The 24,442-nt window shown below is 45.3% G+C and overlaps 1 protein-coding gene across 1 annotated transcript in view; it reads left to right on the top strand.

The window, feature by feature from the left end:
* Positions 1–11,586: 11,586 nt before the first annotated feature.
* The window catches only part of LOC143767808 (IgGFc-binding protein-like), a 39,737-nt gene continuing 26,881 nt past the window's right edge, over positions 11,587–24,442 (top strand). Inside the window, exon 1 of the mRNA XM_077256329.1 lies at positions 11,587–11,659. Coding sequence (XP_077112444.1) covers positions 11,587–11,659 — 73 coding nt within the window. The remainder of the gene's footprint in view (positions 11,660–24,442) is intronic.

Raw genomic sequence — 24,442 nt, 5'->3', positions numbered from 1 at the left:
AAAAACCCTGAGCTGGAGACAACCAGGCTATAGCTGCTCACAGATTACAGGGCGAGCTGCAGTCACACGGAGACCGTGCAGACAGCCGTAAACGGCGCTGCAAGGCCCAAAAACCCTCCTCTACTTTATCCTATGTAGTGTTTTTCCACAAATTAGCTGGAGACGGGTGGAAAGACACTAATAGGATTTTTTTAAATTAATTAGCAGCAGACTACACTACTTTGAAAAAAAAGAAAATTGATTTGGCGGTATGACGCAGTGAAAAACCCTGAGCTGGAGACAACCAGGCTATAGCTGCTCACAGATTACAGGGCGAGCTGCAGTCACACGGAGACCGTGCAGACAGCCGTAAACGGCGCTGCAAGGCCCAAAAACCCTCCTCTACTTTATCCTATATAGTGTTTTTCCACAAATTAGCTGGAGACGGGTGGAAAGACACTAATAGGATTTTTTTAAATTAATTAGCAGCAGACTACACTACTTTGAAAAAAAAGAAAATTGATTTGGCGGTATGACGCAGTGAAAAACCCTGAGCTGGAGACAACCAGGCTACAGCTGCTCACAGATTACAGGGCGAGCTGCAGTCACACGGAGACCGTGCAGACAGCCGTAAACGGCGCTGCAAGGCCCAAAAACCCTCCTCTACTTTATCCTATGTAGTGTTTTTCCACAAATTAGCTGGAGACGGGTGGAAAGACACTAATAGGATTTTTTAAAATTAATTAGCAGCAGACTACACTACTTTGAAAAAAAAGAAAATTGATTTGGCGGTATGACGCAGTGAAAAACCCTGAGCTGGAGACAACCAGGCTACAGCTGCTCACAGATTACAGGGCGAGCTGCAGTCACACGGAGACCGTGCAGACGGCCGTAAACGGCGCTGCAAGGCCCAAAAACCCTCCTCTACTTTATCCTATGTAGTGTTTTTCCACAAATTAGCTGGAGACGGGTGGAAAGACACTAATAGGATTTTTTTGAATAAATTAGCAGCAGACTACACTACTTGGGAAAAAAAAAAAAAAAGGAACAGTATGAGGCAATGAACCACCCTCCCTGAACTGAATACAACCAACTATGGATGGCCTATGTGGCTGCACTCAGACTGGAGACTGGGCTGCACTCACACACACACACACACAGACCCTGCAGATCGCTGTGAAAACAGCGCTACAAGGCAATAGCAAGGTGAATAGTAGGTGAACACAGCGGTTGCTAAATTAGCCTTTGGAAAGCACAAAGAAGCAAATCGCTATCTCTAAACTGTCCCTCAGTCAGCAAACAGCGTCCTGTCACTAACTGAATTCACAGCAGAGTGATCGCAAAATGGCGCCAGCGACTTTTAAACTGCATCATGACATCATTACACCAGCCAATCACAGCCTTGCCAGTAGTTTCATGCCCTCCATGCTAAACAGGATGTGCCCACACTTGGAATCAATCTCATTGGCTGAATTTCTGCTTTTTGAATCTTAGAACTTCCGATTCCGGTATCCGATACGCGGCAAGTATCGGAATCCCGGTATCGGAATTCCGATACCGCAAGTATCGGCCGATACCCGATACTTGCGGTATCGGAATGCTCAACACTAATGCTGATATAACATGAGTTGAATCACCACAATAGAAGCACAACCCATTTTTTCGTCTAAAATTCTGCCGCTCGCTTCTGGACAGAATTCTATCACATTGCATATTTTCTGGCGTTTTCTCAGTAGACACCGCCAAATGGTGCACAGGTTTGCGCTCCCGCAGACGCCTATCGATCTGAATAGCCATCGTCATGGACTCATTCAGACTCGCAGGCACAGGGAACCCCACCATAACATCCTTAATGGCATCAGAGAGACCTTCTCTGAAAATCGCCGCCAGGGCGCACTCATTCCACTGAGTAAGCACAGACCATTTGCGGAATTTTTGGCAGTATATTTCAGCTTCATCTTGCCCCTGAGACAAGGACATCAAGGCCTTTTCCGCCTGAAGCTCTAAATGAGGTTCCTCATAAAGCAACCCCAAGGCCAGAAAAAACGCATCCACATTGAGCAACGCAGGATCCCCTGGTGCCAATGCAAAAGCCCAGTCTTGAGGGTCGCCCCGGAGCAAGGAAATTACAATCCTGACCTGCTGTGCAGGGTCTCCGGCAGAGCGAGACTTCAGGGACAAAAACAATTTGCAATTATTTTTAAAATTTTGAAAGTGAGATCTATTCCCCGAGAAGAATTCAGGCAAAGGAATTCTAGGCTCAGACATAGGTGCATGAACAACAAAATCTTGCAAATTTTGTACCTTTGTGGCGAGATTATTCAAACCTGTAGCTACACTCTGAAGATCCATTTGAAACAGGTGAACACAGAGCCATTCAAGGATTAGAAGGAGAGGAAGAGAGGAAGGCTGCAGTATAGGCAGACTAGCAAGTGATTCAATTAAGAGCACACTCAGAACTAGAGGGGGAAAAAAAAAAAATAAATAAATAAATTGTAGCAGACTTCTTTTTTCTTTCCTTTCTCAGCCAGTAATTAACCCTTTTTTGGGCCGGTCAAACTGTCATGCTTCTCAATGGCGAGAGAACATAGCCCAGCATATATGAGAACTAGCTCTTGGAAGATGGAAACTATACTGACCATGAACTAAACCTGCCGCACAACTAGAAGTGGCCGGGTAGCATGCCTACGTTTTTTTATCCCTAGATGCCCAGCGCCAGCCGGAGAACTACCTAATCCTAGCAGAGGAAAAGACAGTCCTGGCTCACCTCTAGAGAAATTTTCCCAAAAGGCAGACAGAGGCCCCCACATATATTGGCGGTGATTTTAGATGAAATGACAAACGTAGTATGAAAATAGGTTTAGCAAAATCGAGGTCCGCTTACTAGATAGCATGAAGACAGAAAGGGCACTTTCATGGTCAGCAGAAAACTCTATCAAAACACCATCCAGAAATTACTTTAAGACTCTAGCATTAACTCATAACACCAGAGTGGCAATTTCCGCTCACAAGAGCTTTCCAGACACAGTAACGAAACAGCAGCTGTGAACAGGAACAAAATGCAAAAACACACAAGGACAAAAGTCCAACTTAGCTGGGAGTTGTCTAGTAGCAGGAACATGCACAGAAAGGCTACTGATTACATTGATGACCGGCATGAAACTGACAGAGGAGCAAGGTTATATAGCGACTCCCACATCCTGATAGGAGCAGGTGAACAGAGGGGATGATGCACACAAGTTAAATTCCACAAGTGGCCACCGGGGGAGCCCAGAATCCAATTTCACAACAGACCCCTCAACCATTGTTGAAGGAACCTAGAAGAAAAGAGAACTTTTAGGTACCCCTACACATTTCATAGCTGTTTCCTTAGTGTTATAATTAGTTGTCTTTGGGGGCGTCCAGATATTCAACCACAGAGGATGAATACGTAGTCTACTAGAGCTTCAGTCTTTAGACTGTATACAACAGACTGACCAGTCTAAGGTCATTTTTAGGCTCACCTGGTGAGGTGGATCCTCCAAGCCCAAGGTCCAGATGGGAACATGGGCAATGGGCGTCGGTGCAGCATACGGGAGTCAGAAAGCAGAGGTATTGGAGACTACAGGAGGAAAGGAGACCTAGGGAATGGAGGCTGCAGCCAGCCAGGAGATGTCTTAGAGACTGTAGACAGGTTGCAGAGACTCAGACGATCACAGACAGACAGGAGACAGGAAACTAAAGTCTAAATACTTATATACGTAAGTGTCTTGAGTCTTGTATAGGCCCAGGCAGATGATAACATGGGATCATGCCTGACCATCCACAAAGCACAACGTCAAGCACAACAGAGTTTATTGGACCATGATGAGGGAAGGAAAGCTGGGATTTGTGCATAACAGTCACCTTATTGAAGCCATGTAATGTAATCCATACCCACCGTGGCATTATTGCGCTCCACCATTTGTATTTGTCCTTGTTGCAGTTGGCTTCTGCCCCTGTGTGTCCACATTCTTTGTGATTGCATTCATGATATTCTAGTTTCATGGTTGCAAGTTTGCAAATGGAGGCGCTCAACATCACTGTGGAGCCCTACAAAGTTTTCAGTGTTGACATAGGCCACTGTTATGGGTTTGAGCTTTTCACTATGAATATGGAGGAGAAAGGTGAAGAATTTCAAGGGAGAGATATTAAAGAGGTTAGAACATCAAGAATATCAAGGGGCAAGAGGTTAAAGAAGGTGAAAGTGATCAGCAATCGACCTGCAGAGCAGCTGGCCACCTACAGTGGACAGTTTGACTGAAGCAAGTGACAGCAGGGACACTGAGAGTCGAAGTCAAATGAGTCAAAAAAGAACTAACCCAAGTATTGCTTAAACTACTGAGTGGTTGGCTCTCGTGAAACTTTGGCCTCATTTCCTGGTGGGCCACATGGGTAATTTCTAAGGTTAATCCTCCACCAAATTATGTAGTGAAGGGTGCAAAATTTAATATTGAGTTCTAGAGGTATTTTGCATCTGTTGTTGAAAGTTACTGTTTGTTATAAGAGGAGCTTTCCTTTTAAAAAAACACATCAACCCATTATAAAGGACTTGGACTAGAACGGTATCAGCCACCAATTGGTCTTGAGGCCATTCTCCATGCCCCAAGTAATATGCATCATGAATGTTGGATACTTGCGGCATAAAGAGGGCAGGATTAGTGAGAGGTAGTGCTGTATTGGTCACAAGGGTTACGAAGGTGCTGAGCAATTACCCTCAACCTCAGTGCTTGACACATGGGTTGGGCAAGCTATGGAAGAGAGTAGCATTTCACAAACCCATGATGGCACGCTGAGTTGTCTTTTTAGCTGTCTCTATTTGTTAGGAGCTCATACTGAGATCCTAGTCCATAGTTTACGGACCATTCCAGGTAGCTGAAATATTGATTTTACTAAAATTGCAATAATTGAAGACTTAGATAACTAATGTGTAAGGAAATATAAATTATGAGCTTCTTCAAAGTCACCAATTAGTACAATAGACATAACACACAACATTTCAGGGCCATAAAGTAGGTTAAAGGGATCTGCAGAAACTTCCTGAATGTTTTTGGTCTATGTAATGTCTTTCCTCTATACCGAAGTAAATACTGGTATTACACCTTCACTACCACAATATCATCATAACTGGTCTATCATGATTTATATCCATTGGTAAAGCAGTGAACTCGCCCTCTGCATGGGCCCAAAGTATCATTTATAATTCCACCCTGGAGATCAATTACATTAATTGAACTCTAAATATAATAGTAATGAAGACGATTACCATACCTAATTCATAAATTAGTACTTGGCTTAGTGTTAAGTAACATCTTAAGGATCAAAGTATTGTGCAGGCAGAATTCCTATAGGAAGAAAAAAGGTTCATATACAATAATTATGTATGAATATCAGAGGTGGTTCATGCAAAAATGGCAGTCGTCAGCACTCATGGCAGAGCAAAAATTTGAGATTGATAGACTTGAGTATAGAGCTATAATTATGGTCAATAGTTGACCTGAGTCTGAATAATTGCTGGTTACATCAGCTTTTCCTTTAGGAGGTTGGAGCTCCACAGCGACATTCTTCTCCAATGGATATATTTGGTACTGCATCCTGGAGACAAACTGATACCAAGCATAGCCTATGGATGAGTGCCACTGAGGTTCTTCAACTCTTCATGATGTAATACCATTGACAACCCAAGAACAAGACTGATAGACCATCGCACTCTCCACAACTGTAAAATGCAACTTTTTACCAAATCAGATTGAAGAACTGTAACCACCAAAATGTCCATTCATACTGAGGATATTGAGATGTTCTTTTATGTGATTTGCATGATCACAACCAATCTACTATATAATTGTCTAAGGGTCACTTCCGTCTTTCTGTCTGTCTGTCTGTCCTTCTGTCTGTCACGGATATTCATTGGTCGTGGCCTCTGTCTGTCATGGAATCCAAGTCGCTGATTGATCGTGGCAAAATGCCCACGACCATTGCCACAATCAATCAGCGATGCGCACAGTCCGGAAGAAAATGGCCGCTCCTTACTCCCCGCACTCACTGCCCGGTGCCCGCATACACCCCTCCGGTCACCGCTCACACAGGGTTAATGCCGGCGGTAACGGACCGTGTTATGCCGCGGGTAACACACTCCGTTACCGCTGCTTTTAACCCTGTGTGACCAAGTTTTTTACTATTGACGCAGCCTATGCAGCGTTAATAGTAAAAATATCTAATGTTAAAAATAATTAAAAAATAAAAAATGATTATATACTCACCTACGCCGCCTTCCCCGCTCCTCGCGATGCAAGCGGCACGTTCCGTTGGCAAGGATGGTCTGGCAGAAGGACCTGCCATGACGTCATGGTCATGTGACCGCAACGTCATCACAGGTCCTGTGCGACAAGGACCTGCCGTGACATCACGGTCATGTGACCATTACACGATCACGTGACCGCGACGTCATCACACCCTGGGACCGGAAGCTGCCGCCTGCACCCCACACAGGCCACAGAGCTACAACGCGCCTGCGGAAGGTGAGTATATGTTTATTTTTTATTTTTTTAACCTGTGTCATACGTGGCTGGGCAATATGCTACGTAGCTGGGCAATATACTATATGGGCTGTGCAATATACTATGTGGCTCTGTGCTGTATACTACGTCACTGGGCAATATACTACGTGGCTAGGCAATATACTACGTCACTGGGCAATATACTACTTCACTGGGCAATATACTACGTGGCTGGGCAATATACTACGTGACTGGGCAATATAGTACGTGGCTGGGCAATATACTACGTGGCTGGGGAATATACTATGTGGCTGGGCAATATACTACGTGGACATACATATTCTAGAATACCCGATGCGTTAGAATTGGGCCACCATCTAGTAAGATTATAAAAGATGATTCCATCAACGCTATCACTCAACCAGAGGGGATAGACTAGAGCTTCCTTGCTGGTTGTAATGGTCTTCGGAAGAGTTATCGCTCAGAAAAAAAATTATTGGATAGAAGTTCTAATTTCCTAAAGCTGGCAACTCAAAAGGACTTGAGTGTTTAAACAGTGAAGGTTGACAAAGATTTGGAGCTTTGACATCTTATAATCTATATTCTGTTAGGTCTTCTTCTGATAAGTGGGGGGATGGCCCACAATGTACAGGTTTTCTAAAAGTCCTCAATGGTGGAGTCCATGTCTGCCCCAAATTTATAGGAGTGATGCCAATACTTGATGGAGGACTGGTTAGAGTTATGTTGGGAGGGGTTGAGAATAAAGCGATAATAAAGCCATAGAATTGGTTCCATTCAGCACCAGGATTATGTTTCTTTTACTTTTACTTTTCCTATTTGCAGTAAATGATATGGGACATGAACGGACTTGCAAAATAAACAGCATGAGTCACCTACACAGCTCTGTTATTGTGCAACTCAATAAAATACAGCCTTGAAGGTCTTCAAGGTGAAGAAAAAAGTTATTTGTAGGTGGTAGATCATACATGGGACATATTTTTGGTGGATTTGGTTGTCCCCTGTCTCTAGAGAGTTGGATAACTTTTAAGTACTACTCCGGCATTTACCAGGAAGTCTGTGTTACTGTTTGGGTTCGGCCCCCTGAACACTGGGTGTTTGTCGCACTGTCATGTGCATGACAGCACAGCAAACACTGCTTCTGATCGGCGGTAATACATTACCACCGGTTAGACAGCCATGGTTTCCACATTGTGAAATGACAGCGTGAGCCTGCAGTTGTGATCGGAGGTAAAAAGTTTACCTACAGTCACTGGCGTCGGCTGATGAGATGCTCTAAACAAGTAATAAAAAAAAACAGCATGGGTTCCCTTGTATTTTTGATAACCAGCTAAGCAAACAGACAGCTGGGGTCTGCAACCCTCAGCTGTCAGCTGGTTTTCAAGAATAGAGGGGTCCCATGCTGTTTTTTTAATCATTTAAACAAATAATTTAAAAAAGCGACATGTGGTCCTCCCATTTTTGACAACCAGCCTTGATAAAGCAGACAGCTGGGGGCTGGTATTCTCAGGCTGGTAAGAGGCCATTGATATTGCTTCCCCAGCCTAAAACCAGCAGCCTGCAGCCATCCAGAAAAGGTGCATCTATTAGATGAGCCAATTCTGGTGCTTTGCCCGGTTCTTCGCACTTGCCCTGTAGCGGTAGCAAGTGGGGTTCATATTTGTGGGGATGATATCCCCTTTGCATTGTCCGGTGACATCAAGCCAACGGCTTAGTAATGGAGAGGGCTCTATAAGACACCCATCCATTACTAATCCTATATGGTAAATAAAGACACAGCCAGAATAAAGTCCTTTATTTGGATGAATGACACAGACTCCTTTAATGATTCTAAATTAAACCATACTCACGTCATCACTCATTCCATTGAAGCCGTCTACTATAATAAATCAGAAAAAACAAGCATAACCTTCACCTGTTCGTCGTTCTGTTCCACAAAATAATCCATGTCTGGGGATAAACAGTTTTTAATCAGGATGGTGCCAAGGTTCCACCATCCAGGCTGAGAACCACTGGGAGAATGAGCTGCTGCAAGCGCAGCATCAGTGACTAGCGGCAACATCATCGAGGTTACCGCCGGTCATTGATGCTGCGTTCCCAGATGGGCTGAACTGCAGTGACCTTGGTGAGAACTCCTGTAAGCACAGTCACAAAATCTCATGGTGCAGCAGTGAGTTCTCTGCAGTTCACCGGAAGAAATTTGTTACAGTGGACTGTGGTGAACTCTCTGAGCTCAGTGCTGCACCGTGTAGCTTTCTCACTGCGCTACTGAGGATCTCACCATGGTCAGGGCAGTTCATTGGCCTGGCTGGTAACACAACCTCAGTGACCTGCGGTAACCTCAATGATGATACCGCTAGTCACTGAAGCTTCGCTTGTAGCAGCTCATTCTTGTAGTGGTTCTCAGCATGGATGGTCGCATCTTGGCACCGTCCAGGTTGAAAACTGTTTATTCCCCAGACATGGATTACAGTGTGGGACAGAACGACGGACAGGTGAGGGATATCGTTGTTTTTTTATATTTGTTTTATTACAGGAGGCTATGGCTTCAATGGAATGGGCAATGACGTATGGTTTAATTTAGAATCATTAAATGAGTCTTTGCCATTTTTGCAATTAAAGGACTTTATACTTGCTGTATGATTATTTACCATACAACTATAAGATTAGTAATGGATAGGTGTCTTATAGACGCCTCACTATTACTAAGCCATGGGCTTGATGTCACCGGACAATACAAAGGTGACATAATCCCCACAAATATGAACCCCACTTGCCACCACTAGAGGGCAAGTGGGAAGAGCCAGGCAAAGTGCCAGAATTGTTACATTCAAAAGATGTGCCTTTTCTGAGCGGATATGGGCTGCTGTTTTTAGGCTATATCAATGGTCCCTTACCAGCCTGAGAACACCAGCCCCCAGGTGTCTGCTTTAGCTTGGCTGGTTGTCAAAAATAGGGGGACCCCATGTCAGTTTTTTAAAATTATTTATTTAAATCATTTAAAAAACATTGTGAAGATCCCTCTATTCTTGACAACCACAAATGATAGCGCTGACAATTGAGGGTTGCAGCTGTCTGACTGGTGGTGATGATTTTACCGCCAATCAGAAGCAGTGTTTGCTGGATGATCGGGCCCCCCATTCAAGTGAATGGGGTTTGGGTTTGGTTCGGGTCCGGGTACTGGTTTGGTACCCGAACCCAAACTTTTTTTAGCTGTTAGGCTGAACCCGTTGAACCCAAACATCCAGGGGTCCAGCCATCTCTATTACTCATCCATTAGCTATCAGTAATGTATTTTCAGTGTATGCATTAAAATAGCTACCGATACACGTAATTGTCAGTATTCCGGGTTTTCCAAGTCACCTTGTGAATGATCTTGCCCTTTGTTAAGATGGAGTTTGCTGTTTTTGTCTGCCCTATTTCCTGTTCGTTTGTTTAAAACCCGGCTCAGGTGTCAGCTTCCTTGCTGGAGTATTCTGCTTACGTTCGCCTTCAGCTCAGCTGCTTGTTCTACTGTGCTTCTACCCGTGGCTCTGGACATTCTCTGTGCAGCGCCCCAGAGTCCTGGTCGTTGCAGTACTGTGGCTCCGCCACTATGGGGAGCCATGGTGCGTCCGATGGCACTGAAGGAGTTCATCTGATCAGGTATCACAGACACCAATACATTTCACAGCAGGGCCTCCGGGGGGAGCTAAGGGTGCTATTCATTAGGCCACTCCCCACCATAGTGGGTAAACCGGGGGTCAGGCAGGAAGTTAGATCAGAAAGCTGACTGGATTGGACGAAGCAACACCTAGTGGCAGAGGGTGTTGTGGAGGAAGAGACAGTAGGGTCTCTGTCAGGGGTGGGATCCTGACAGAGGCTTGGCATTGGAAAGAACGTAACGGGTCCGCGCCAGCTCCGGGAAGCGGCGGGGCCCAAGAAAGGACTAGAAGCGAGATAGATTGTGCTGAGTGAGAAACGAGATCAAGCGATAGGAGAATTCCAGTAGGGGTCGTGCTGTAAGACCGGAGCAACACCCTACCGAGGCGCACTACCGGTGGCCGGAACGCCGAGGGAGTATTATAACATTCAGCTTCAAGCAATACTCTAAACAGCGGCAGGACAGTCAGTTTAAGGCGGGCTGTCTAACACATATCACCTATGAAGTTTTGGGAGGCAATTGCGGGAGAGGGGTGTCTCTAGGGTCCCGGAAGAACTCCAGGCCTATCCGACAAACGGGTGCCGTTCCAACTGTAACATCAGGAAGGGACGGAAGATTAGAAGAACATCATTTAATCGAGTTGTGAGGGAACTTAAGAAACAGACACAACGGTTGTGGGGTACTTTCCGTAAGCACAGCAGGGAAGGACTACAACACATAGCGCTAAGAAGGAAGGCACCGATTTCCACCTGTGAAGTGAACTCTGGAGGTGCCATTGGACCGGCCGGACTTGCGCAGCCTGGTGAACCGTATTCTGGACTGAGGACTCAGAGATCTCCAGTAAAGAGGTAAAGAGACTGCAACCTGGTGTCCTCGTTATTTACCGCGACCTGCACCCCACAACTGCACCGTTACAACACCACTTATTGCACCGGACGTCCCCCACTGACAGACAGGGCCACGGACCGGGTCTAGCCACCGTGACAACCCCCGAACTGATAACTCAGAGGCCCGGCTCCGGGTACCCCTCGGCCCTGCGGCGGTGTGGGGGCGCTCCAAACTTGGCGTCACGAACAGGATCTACTTAAGCCTGAGGAATCAGGTCATGTGTGCCTTGGAACTGTGATTTACCGTGCTTTGACTGTACTTTATTACAAAGACTGTGTGCCGTGTCATTTGCCGCCAAAATCCGCCGCCATTACAGCGCTGAGGGGAGCGCAGGAAGAGAAGAGGGGCGTGAGGTGGGCGTAGACAATCTGGAGAGCGCGAACAACAATGGCCGCCCAGTCCAAATATTTCTGTGTCCTGAGGACGTGTCCGTCAACAGCTGAGGTCCGCCTCCTGATTCTGGTCGGAGGGTGGAGACCATGGGGACGGGGCCGCCCACGGAAGAGACCGCGGGAAGAAGACGCGGGAGAAGAGACCAAGATGGCCACGCCAGAAGCCCCGCATGAGAAGGATCGGGCGCGGAGAGAGGTCGGACAGTCCAATGTAGCTCCGGGTACGCCGTCGCTGAGGGGACTGACCCTAGCAGGACCAACGATGGGCCGACCTCCCCGGCCGCCGTCGGAAGAAAGCATGGCCGCGGCAGAGGCCCGGCAAATTGCTGCTCGCCTGGAGGCCGATGCCCGCGTGACTGCTAGGCTGGGCCAGCCCACAGAGATCTGCCTGGTTCCAGTGCCCCCTGCTTCTCCCAACCTGGCCGCGGCTGAAGGTACGCCGCAGGCATCGGGCCTAAAGATCACGCCAGAGGCCGAACACCTGCGGCGCTTGATGGCTGCATGGCGAACCCGACCTCGGCCGGCCGTGCAGGTGGACCTGACCCCCACTGCGGAGGTTCCCTCATCCCACTGGGGGGTCGTGATTTCTTTTAACCCCCAATACGGACGCGGGGTTATCCAGGAAATCGGGGAGCCGCTACAAATCCACGTGGATCGGGAAGAGGTGGAGCCCTGCAGCGGAAGATTTCCCCGCGATCTGGAACCCGGTGATGCGGTGACTTACACCCGATGGAGGAGGGCTACGGGAGAGGCTGGCTGGATGGCGCGAGGCGTGCAGCGATGCATTGCCCTCCAGGCTGCTGCCGGAAAACCGGAAGAAGATGCTCCCGTGGGGAAAGCAGCAGAGCCCGGCCCCGCGGAACCTCGAGAAGCCCGGCCTCGCCGTGCCCCGGAGGAACGTGTGCGCCTGCCAGCAAGAAGGGCCTCCCGGCGAGGGATCTTAGCGTTGCTGGGACCAGAACCGCGTCCTGGCTCACCAGTGCGAGCTGTTGGCCTGGTGAGACCGGATAGGAGACCACCTTCCGCTTCACCACAGTAAGATTTTACTGTACTTCTTTTATTTGTAAATAGTTACTATTTTATTGCCTTTATGACTGCTAACACCCGTTCAGGGTAAACTCTTAAGGGGATCCTTCTACGGACCTGGGATCCCTATTGTTTTGTTTGTTTGTTTTTTGTTTTCAAAAGTATTGCACAAGTTTTAAAAAAAAAACCTGAGAAATCATGAACAGTGCATGATCAGAACTTCTTTGTATATAGTTTGCACCTTATTAAAGGCGCTCCCTACTGGTTTTACTTAAACAAGGACTCTTTGCGAAGACACCGTACTGGAACCTTTGATAAGTATGGACTGGTAGCTTGAGAAGATGTGCTACCTCACAGAGACTTGGTCTTCTCTTAAAGGGGATGTTCATTTGTTATGCTTCGATAGTAATATTGCTTAAGATGAGTAGCAATAATGTCTTGACCGAAGGAAATGATGATAATGTTTATATGAGAAAAGTTATATGTGTTTAACTGGTTAAATGTGAAGAAATATTGATAATGTTCTCTGAAAGAAAAAGTAGAAGGAAGAAATGAGAAAGTTTAATGTTGTGAAAAGAAGATAGTTGATAATGTTGATAAGAAAAGGGGGGGGGATAGAAGGTAAACCCTGCGTTCCCCATCGAAAGTTAGTAATGTGTTACTAAGGACAGAAAGTGAACCTGTAAGGGTTAGTGGGTGAGTCCTTATAGGAGCCAAGTAGAGCCGGCTCAGTGTTCTCAAACTGAAAGAAAAGTTATGTTCTATACTGTGTATAGTAGTTGAAAAGGCAGTAGGCCCTGGCTGAACGGGGCGGTCCTGTAACAGAAAGGAGAGGCAGTAGGTCTGGTGCCGATAGGACAGGCGGTCCTGCAGATCCAAAGTAGGAGAATGAAAAAGTTAAAATACCTTATAATGTGATTATAGGAAGGTCTTTAGTGGATTAAGAGTGTATGTCCTTAAAGGCAAAGTTAAATTATTGGTTAATAATGTTTGCACTAAGTAGAATACCCGGTTGGGTAAGAAAAGCTAATTATAGCATGTTGCTATGATATTTTTGCCATGTTTGTAACGTTCAAGTGTCCTTACCTCCCATAAAGGGAAGCCTGTTCAAATATGCTTATTGTTATTACACTCAACAAAATTGTATGTCTTTTTGCTAACTTGCATTGTTGTTTTCTTCCCAGTCCCGGAGTACTGTGTTTAACCAGGGGGGAGTGCAGCGCCCCAGAGTCCTGGTCGTTGCAGTACTGTGGCTCCGCCACTATGGGGAGCCATGGTGCGTCCGATGGCACTGAAGGAGTTCATCTGATCAGGTATCACAGACACCAATACATTTCACAGCAGGGCCTCCGGGGGGAGCTAAGGGTGCTATTCATTAGGCCACTCCCCACCATAGTGGGTAAACCGGGGGTCAGGCAGGAAGTTAGATCAGAAAGCTGACTGGATTGGACGAAGCAACACCTAGTGGCAGAGGGTGTTGTGGAGGAAGAGACAGTAGGGTCTCTGTCAGGGGTGGGATCCTGACAGAGGCTTGGCATTGGAAAGAACGTAACGGGTCCGCGCCAGCTCCGGGAAGCGGCGGGGCCCAAGAAAGGACTAGAAACGAGATAGATTGTGCTGAGTGAGAAACGAGATCAAGCGATAGGAGAATTCCAGTAGGGGTCGTGCTGTAAGACCGGAGCAACACCCTACTGAGGCGCACTACCGGTGGCCGGAACGCCGAGGGAGTATTATAACATTCAGCTTCAAGCAATACTCTAAACAGCGGCAGGACAGTCAGTTTAAGGCGGGCTGTCTAACACATATCACCTATGAAGTCTTGGGAGGCAATTGCGGGAGAGGGGCGTCTCTAGGGTCCCGGAAGAACTCCAGGCCTATCCGACAAACGGGTGCCGTTCCAACTGTAACATCAGGAAGGGACGGAAGATTAGAAGAACATCATTTAATCGAGTTGTGAGGGAACTTAAGAAACAGACACAACGGTTGTGGGGTACTTTCCGTAAGCACAGCAGGGAAGGACTACAACACATAGCGCTAAGAAGGAAGGCACCGATTTCCACCTGTGAAGTGAACTCTGGAGGTGCCATTGGACCGGCCGGACTTGCGCAGCCTGGTGAACCGTATTCTGGACTGAGGACTCAGAGATCTCCAGTAAAGAGGTAAAGAGACTGCAACCTGGTGTCCTCGTTATTTACCGCGACCTGCACCCCACAACTGCACCGTTACAACACCACTTATTGCACCGGACGTCCCCCACTGACAGACAGGGCCACGGACCGGGTCTAGCCACCGTGACAACCCCCGAACTGATAACTCAGAGGCCCGGCTCCGGGTACCCCTCGGCCCTGCGGCGGTGTGGGGGCGCTCCATCTGCGTATGTAAGCTACACTCTCTAAGTTATCGTTAGTCTGTTGACTTTGGAACTTAACCCTTGGTTCACTCCTCCTGGTAAGAACTCTGTTTCTGAACTGTGTTTTTGAACTAAGTTGCTGGACTGTGTTTTGCTACTTAATCCTTCATTTACTCCCCCCGATGGGAGCTGTTGGAAACAACACCAGAATAATACTTTAATATGAATTAGTTTCTGGACTTACCCGTGTTCATGCCACACCTGAGATTAACCTGAGGACTTATTCTGGACATCCCTGTGTTTACTACATACCTGGATTTGACTCTTTCTGCACCGACAGTGTTTTGGATCTGCACCATGTCACCTGTCACACTCACCTTTTGATCACCTTGCCGAGGACTCTGCTTTAAGAACTCTGACGATTTGCTGTAAATGTTTCAAGGACTTGTTTCATTGCGGGTTATCAATATATTGTTTTGGGTATTATTGCTGTTGTACAAATACACTATTTGCACTAAAGAAACACGTCTCTGTCTGTTCATTGCCCCACGCTACCAGAATCCTCGAGTTCCTACAATAGTATTACAGTCTTCTGCAGTTTCCAGCATTGCTCCAATCCTCTCCTAGATCGTGTGACCGCAGTTGTAACCAGCCGGCTCGTACAGTGTCTTCTATTTGGACTGGAAGTCACTTTCTGAATGTAAGTCTATGAGATTCAGGGCAAAGCTCTCATAGAATAACATTAAGGTAATTACTAATGGCCCACTGTGTGAGCCACCAAGAAAGTGTGTCAGTCACGTGATGCATGAGAGGACTGGAGCAACGCTGGAAACGGCAGAAGATGACGATCTGGAAGTATTTTAATGCCTACACTATACTTACACTACTAATCGTTAACAGATCATAAAATAAAAAAATGCTGACTATATTCACCTTGGTTGAATCAGATCAATGTGTTTTTATAATGGTTTGTGTTACATTTCTAATACATTGAGCCAAGTTCCCTATAGAAACATATACATTACATTAGTCACGCCATCGATGCGTTAGGCTGGTGTGTACCAATTCATGGATATTTAAGAACATTGGCGAATATTCAAGTCTAGAACAATGGGTAATTTTGATTGATGACCGAGTCTTAAGAGTAAATGATAGCATGATAGTGAGTGACCTTTATTAATGCCCTCAGCACTGAGCCATTGGGTAATCCTAATTGATTTTTGTTTGCCATCAGAGAAGATACTAAACTAGTGGAACTAGTCTTACAGAAGACCGACAAAGACAATTTTAGTCTCAGAAGTCAACATTTACACAAATTTGTCAAGGGACATTATTCTTGTGGTCGTATGGACCCAATCGTATGTGTGCATGCTCCATTATTAAAACATTTGATCTTAGCCAATACACGTTGTAGGAATTTAGCTCTTTAGTTGGCAGCAGTTTGTTGTGCAAACAGGAATATTTATTGAGTCCATAATCCTCCAACAGGATGTAAAGCAGTCTTTCCATCCAGCCAAAAGGTGTAACCCAAAAAGCAAGCATAAAATAAACAGTCCATATGATAGCACTGGCTCACGGTTCAGGTAAGTGTCTAATACTTAGGGCACCGTTACACAAAACGATTTACCAACGATCACGACCAGCGATACGACCTGGCCGTGATCGTTGGTAAGTCTTTGTGTGGTCGCTGGGGAGCTGTCACACAGACAGCTCTCCAGCGACCAACGATGCCAAAGTCCCCGGGTAACCAGGGTAAACATCGGGTTACTAAGCGCAGGGCCGCGCTTAGTAACCCGATGTTTACCCTGGTTACCATCGTAAATGTAAAAAAAAACAAAACGTACATACTCACATTCCGGTGTCCGTCAGGTCCCTAGCCGTCTGCTTCCCGCACTGACTGAGTGCCGGCCGTAAAGTGAAAGCAGAGCACAGTGGTGACGTCACCGCTGTGCTCTGCTTTTACTTTCCGGCCAGCAGTCAGTCAGTGCGGGAAGCAGACGGCTAGGGACCTGACGGACACCGGAATGTGAGTATGTACGTTTTTTTTTTTTTTACATTTACGATGGTAACCAGGGTAAACATCGGGTTACTAAGCGCGGCCCTGCGCTTAGTAACCCGATGTTTACCCTGGTTACAAGCGAATGCATCGTTGGATCGGTGTCACACACACCGATCCAGCGATGACAGCGGGAGATCCAGCGACGAAATAAAGTTCCAAACGATCTGCTACGACGTACGATTCTCAGCGGGGTCCCCGATCGCTGCTGCTTGTCAGACACAGCGATATCGTATGGATATCGCTGAAACGTCACGGATCGTACCGTCGTAGCGACAAAAGTGCCACTGTGAGACGGTACCCTTAGTCTCTTTAAATAAGCCATTCCAAGTCCAGTAATTGGAGGTAGGTGAACAGCCACTCCCACCTAGCTTTAGTAGTCATTCCTAAAACCTGGACCCAAAATCTGAGCCCAATACAAACCTCTCACCACTATCTGAGTTTCACATCACCGAGGCTAGGCACCTCAGTGACACATACACTCCATCCAGGACTTGTCCAGCTGCAACCTTACAACAGCTAAAGAACAACTCTCATGCATGTTAAGCTTGCCTATAAACTTTCATTAACTATGTACAGCATATACTAAAGGAAGGTTGGGGTTGTTGAGGCTATGCCCTAATGGCAAAAATTAGGGAAAGATAGATCGGACATGTTTAATTCCAACATGTCCAATTATTTGTTCTTAAATGGAAATAAAAGGTAACTGACATCGACTTATTCCACTTTCCCTATTAGGAACATATGACAACTCGAATGAAATGAGTGCATGCATGTATAAGGAAGGGATGCAGGAACAGGTATCTAACCACCATAAACTGTGGCAAATAGAGCACGAGAACAATTGAGTATTCTGGTTACATGATTTAAAGAGTAGAGCTCAATGTCAGGCAGCAGCTGCAAAAAGCAAACACTATTTCAATGTATAAAAGAATAAAAGAGAGTAATTAATAGTCATATCGGATGACTGATTGGGGCTTGATGTAATACATGACAGGGACATCCAATTGTAAATAGACATTTAAATGCCCTGGTATTAAATTCTCTGTCATCTGCTTGTAGAGTTTGTTTTATTTCCTTGTAGCTTACTGTATCTGATCATCTCTCTCCAGAATATCCAGTCTTTCAAGAAACTCCACAACATGTTCTTTACTAAAGTTTCAGATATAAAAAAAAATAAGAGAATCAATCAAGTTTCTTTTTTCATTCAGCCTCATTTGACAATGAACTTCCCTCTAAAAAATTGGATTGAGATGCGGACAAATTTTGGGATTTGGAGCAAAGTCAGAAAATTGGCTGTCCACAAATCCACGTATTGCTGGTTTATAAGGCTGAAATAGCAATAAACTACTACATGTATACCTTGTCGGGGCCCTCCCAATACTCATCCCACCTTTGCATTGTCTTGTGATCCTCCTCTATGGCCTTCTTAGGTCACCATACTTTTTAGATTAACGTTGGCTGAACCGGTGGGTTCAGCCACATGTCTAATGTGTATGGGGTCCCCTGTCAGATGATTGTTGGGGGAGATAAGAATTTGGCATGTCTGATTTCAGATTGTTGATTCTTTTGTTCTCTGAGAGATAAGACTACTTTCACACTTCTGTTTTTTTAATCCGTCACAATGCATCAGCGCGACGTATCGACGGATGCGTCAAAAATAATGAAAAACGGATGCAACGCATTCAGTATTTCGACGGATCTGCTAGACGGTTCAGTCGAAAAACTGGATCCGTTGCATCCGTTTTGTCCGTTTTTACCATCCGTTTCATCCGTTTTTTGACCGATCCGTTTTCCATGCCTAAAAATGGGAGTCTCCCAAATGTGATTGGCTGCTGGAAAATAAGGGAAACAATATATTGACTGGCTGGCTGTCATCAGGCTGGCAGGAGTCTTGCTGGCACATTTGGGGGTGACACCCCAGGCCAGGTTTATATAGATTTGGGGCCTGTCTGACCAGTTGGCTACAATTGGTCTGATTCTGAGCATGCTCAGTGTAAAAAAATGGATTCCAGGGCTGGATTCCATCATACGACGTGTCACGATGGATCCTGCATCCATAGGCTTCCATACTAGTCAACGACGTACGCCGCAGGATCCGCCGTGACACGTTTTCCTGACACAGACAAAAAACGTTACATTGAACTTTTTTCCAGACGACGGTCCACCAAAATACAAGTCTATGGGAAAAAAAACGCAGCCTGCGGGCACATTTGCAGGATCCTTTTTTTTCCCAAAACGATGCATTGCAATGGATCTGAAAAGACAGAAGTGTGAAAGAGGCCTAAGCCACCATCATTGGAGTCCAGCAGCAGCTTTCTCACATAGAAAACGAGTGTGCTCGGCCAAACGAGCGCTCCTGTGTAAGGAAGAGTCTGGAGTAATACAGTGGTATATATTAGTTTGGGCACCCCTGGTAAAAATTACTGTTAGCCCTGTGATTCACCATTCCCTGCTAGAATATACCAGGCTATATTTATTGCTTTGGTATTCCAATGATTAACCATTGCCCTACTGGAAGATTCCAGGCTGCATTTACTAAACTATTACTCTGGCGATGAACCGTGGCCCTGCTAGAAGATTCCAGATTGCAGTTATTACTCTGCTATTCCAGTGATTAAACATTGCCCTCCTGGAAGATTACAGACTGCACTTACTTGTCTGTTATTACTGTGATTAACCATTGTCTTGCTGCAACTGTATTCACTACACTATTGTTCCTGTGATTAAACTTTGCACCGCTGGAAGATACCAGACTGCATTTACTAAACTGGTATTCCAGTGATTAACCATTGCCCTGCTGGAAGAAACAAGACTGCATTTACTTCTATGTTATTGCTCTGATTAACCATTGTCTTGCTGCAACTGCATTCACTACACTATTGTTCCTGTGATTAAACTTTGCACTGCTGGAAGATACCAGATTTCTATGCAGGTACTCTTTCCTCGTGTATCCGCACACGTGGCTCAGCTTCATGTGTGCTACCAATTCCCTTTGTCTCTCTGCAATCCTGCATACACCGCTGTCCCTGTTTTTTCTGATCCACCTGTCTTCTGTCACAACCGGTCCATCTGACTCAGGAACGCATTGGTTTTTATGCATCACAATAAAGCATTTTCATCTTTAACCATTCCTAGACAGCAGTGCAGATAACACATCCTGATTTTTGTCCCTGTATCACTTCAGTTTCCACTTCTCCATTGCTTATATCCGACGGCTCCCAGTGCAGATTTTAGCTGATTGGTTTCCGTGCTAGGTGTCAGTCCCCTATCTATGTCATCATAATAACCTATCAATTAAAATAAGTACGGTAATTACCAGGTGACAATGAACCATGTGCTGTCCATCGCTCCCACTGTAACACTGCACTGACTCCGTGCGACAATTGGTCTTCCAGATATTGTTCTCATATTAATAATGCAAAATTCAAGAAGAAGAAGAAACTATTGATCTCTCCATGCCGGCGCCAAGATGGGTGAAGTCTGGATTTAATGAGTTTGATTCAGGGAAATCCCAGAGCGGAGAATGAGGAAATAATTCTGAAAGAACGTCAGCAGTCGGCTGTGCCTCTGCCCAATTGTTGTAGAAGGTACATTACCTGACCACAGGTAGTAGGAAATGCCACTGCGACCTAGTAAAGGAGGACAGGGGGCACACACAGACCCCCAGACAGGCACTGCTTTTATGGACAGGGGGCACACACAGACCCCCAGACAGGCACTGCTTTTATCTGTGTCTGCATCTTTAAAGTCACAAGTTGCTTAAAGCTTGAACTTATTAGTGCTCGGAAAGTTCAGAATGTCAGACATCGAATCATCTATGCATGGCCTTAGGATGCAGGAAAAGAAGAAGAGTCTGATTTATATTTTAATTGAAAATCAGAGCATCAGGGGACACAGAGAAGGGTATCACAAGTGTGATGGGGCAAAAGGGGCATTAATATTATATCTGCAAATGGGGCATCATTATTGTATAGGGATGCAAAGAAGAACCTAATTATTGTACCGGGCATGAAAGAGGGACTTTATTATTATATAAGGGTGCAAATGGGGACATAATTATTGTATGAGGGTGCAAATAAAGACATAATAATTGTAAGGGGGTGCAAATAGGGACATAATTATTGTATGAGGGTGCAAATATGGGCACAATTATTGTATGAGGGTGCAAATAGGAACATAATTATTGTTTGGGGGTGCAAATAGGGGCAGAATTATTGTATGGGGTGCAAATAGGGACATAATTATTGTATGAGCGTGAAAATAGAGACATACAGTTGTGGCCAAAAGTATTGACACCCCTGCAATTCTGTCAGATAATATTCAGTTTCTTCCTGAAAATGATTGCAAACACAAATTCTTTGGTATTATTATCTTCATTTAATTTGTCTTAAATGAAAAAACACAAAAAGAATTGTCCTAAAGCCAAATTGGATATAATTCCACACCAAACATAAAAAAGGGGGTGGACAAAAGTATTGGCACTGTTCGAAAAATCATGTGATGCTTCTCTAATTTGTGTAATTAACAGCACCTGTAACTTACCTGTGACACCTAACAGGTGTTGGCAATAACTAAATCACAGTTGCAGCCTGTTGACATGGATTAAAGTTGACTCAACCTCTGTCCTGTGTCCTTCTGTGTACCACATTGAGCATGGAGAAAAGAAAGAAGACTAAATAACTGTCTGAGGACTTGAGAAACCAAATTGTGAGGACGCATTAGCAATCTCAAGGCTACAAGTCTATCTCCAAAGACCTGAATGTTCCTGTGTCTACCGTGTGCAGTGTCATCAAGGAGTTTAAAGCCCATGGCACTGTGGCTAACCTCCCTAGATGTGGACGGAAAAGAAAAATTGACAAGAGATTTCAACGCAAGATTGTGCAGATGTTGGATAAAGAACCTCGACTAACATCCAAACAAGTTCAAGCTGCCCTGCAGTCCGAGGGTACAACAGTGTCAACCCGTACTATCCGTCGGCGTCTGAATGAAAAGAGACTGTACGGTAGGAGACCCAGGAAGACCCCACTTCTTACCCCGAGACATAAAAAAGCCAGGCTGGAGTTTGCCAAAACTTACCTGAAAAAGCCTAAAATGTTTTGGAAGAATGTTCTCTGGTCAGATGAGATAAAAGTAGAGCTTTTTGGGCAAAGGCATTCAACATAGGGTTTACAGGAGAAAAAAAGAGGCATTCAAAGAAAAGAACACTGTCCCTACAGTCAAACATGGCGGAGGTTCCCTGATGTTTTGTGGTTGCTTTGCTGCCTCTGGCACTGGACTGCTTGACCATGTGCATGGCATTATGAAGTCTGAAGACCACCAACAAATTTTGCAGCATAATGTAGGGCCCAGTGTGAGAAAGCTGGGTCTCCCTCAGAGGTCATGGGTCTTCCAGTAGGACAATGACCCAAAACACACTTCAAAAAGCACTAGAAAATGGTTTGAGAGAAAGCACTGGAAACTTCTAAGGTGGCCAGCAATGAGTCCAGACCTGAATCCCATAGAACACCTGTGGAGAGAACTTTTTGGGCAAAGGCATCAACATAGGGTTTACAGGAGAAAAAAAGAGGCATTCAAAGAAAAGAACACTGTCCCTACAGTCAAACATGGCGGAGGTTCCCTGATGTTTTGTGGTTGCTTTGCTGCCTCTGGCACTGGACTGCTTGACCATGTGCATGGCATTATGAAGTCTGAAGACCACCAACAAATTTTGCAGCATAATGTAGGGCCCAGTGTGAGAAAGCTGAGTCTCCCTCAGAGGTCATGGGTCTTCCAGTAGGACAATGACCCAAAACACACTTCAAAAAGCACTAGAAAATGGTTTGAGAGAAAGCACTGGAAACTTCTAAGGTGGCCAGCAATGAGTCCAGACCTGAATCCCATAGAACACCTGTGGAGAGAACTAAAAATGGCAGTTTGGAGAAGGCACCCTTCAAATATCAGGGACCTGGAGCAGTTTGCCAAAGAAGAATGGTCTAAAATTCCAGCAGAGCATTGTAAGAAACTCATTGATGGTTAACGGAAGCGGTTGGTCGCAGTTATTTTGGCTAAAGGTTGTGCAACCAAGTATTAGGCTGAGGGTGCCAATACTTTTGTCTGGCCCATTTTTGGAGTTTTGTGTGAAATGATCAATGTTTTGCTTTTTGCTTCATTCTCTTTTGTGTTTTTTCATTTAAGACAAATTAAATGAAGATAATAATACCAAAGAATTTGTGATTGCAATTATCTTCAGGAAGAAACTGAGTATTATCTGACAGAATTGCAGGGGTGTCAATACTTTTGGCAACAACTGTAATAATTGTAAGGGGGTGCAAATAGGGGCATGATTATTGTATGGGGTGCAAATAGGGGCATAATTATTGTTTGGGGGTGCAAATAGGGACATAATTATTGTATGGGGTGCAAATAGGGACATAATTATTGTATGAGGGTGAAAATAGGGGCATAATTGTTGTATGACTAGATGGTGGCCTGATTCTAACGCATCAGGTATTCTAGAATATGTATGTATGTATGTATATAGCAGCCACATAATATATAGCACAGGCCACGTAGTATATAGGAGCCATGTAGTATATAGCAGACAAACAGTACGTGGCCTGTACTATATACTATGTGGCTGCTATATACATACATACATACATATTGTAGAATACCTGATGCGTTAACACAGGCCACGCAATATATAACAGTGGCCACGCAGTATATAACACAGCCCAAACAGTATATAACACAGCCCACGCAGTATATAGCAACCACGCAGTATATAACACTGGCCACGTAGTATATAACACAGGCCACGTAATATATAGCACAGCCCAAACAGTATATAACACAGCCCACATACTATATAACACAGCCCACGCAGTATATAGCAGCCACGCAGTATATAACACTGGCCACGTAGTATATAACACAGGCCACGCAGTATATAACACTGCCCAAGTAATATATAGCACAGCCCACGCAGTACAAAACACTGGCCACGTAGTATACAGCAGCCACACGGTATATAACACAGCCCACGTAGTATACAGCAGTGTGGGCACCATATCCCTGTTAAAAAATATAATTAAAATAAAAAATAGTTATATACTCATCCGTAGGGATCCAGCGAAGCTCTGGTGATGCGCGCGCGGCTGCCGCCACCTTTCGTTCCCAGGATGCATTGCGAAATTACCCAGATGACTTAGCGGTCTCTAAGGCATAGGCAGCATCAATAGTAAAAAGTTGGGGACACATAGGGTTAAAAGCAGCGATAACGGAGTGCGTTATCCGCAGCATAACGCGGTCCGTTACCGCTGGCATTAACCCTGTGTGAGCGGTGACTGGAGGGGAGTATGCAGGTGCCGGGCACTGACTGCAGGGGAGTAGGGACGGACTAATCGGACTATGCCCGACACTGATTGGTCGCGGCAGCCATGACAGGCAGCTGGCGAGACCAGTCAGCGATGTGGGATTTCCGTTACAGAAGTTGAGGACAGAAAGACGGAAGTACCCCTTAGACAATTATATATATAGAGGGTGCAAATAGGGACACAATTATTGTATGAGAGTGCAAATATGAACATA

The sequence above is a fragment of the Ranitomeya variabilis genome, chromosome 4, assembly GCF_051348905.1.
Source record: "Ranitomeya variabilis isolate aRanVar5 chromosome 4, aRanVar5.hap1, whole genome shotgun sequence".
NCBI lineage: Eukaryota > Metazoa > Chordata > Amphibia > Anura > Dendrobatidae > Ranitomeya > Ranitomeya variabilis.
The sequence above is the reverse complement of the archived record's forward strand: the minus strand, read 5'-3'. Positions and strand labels throughout refer to the sequence as shown.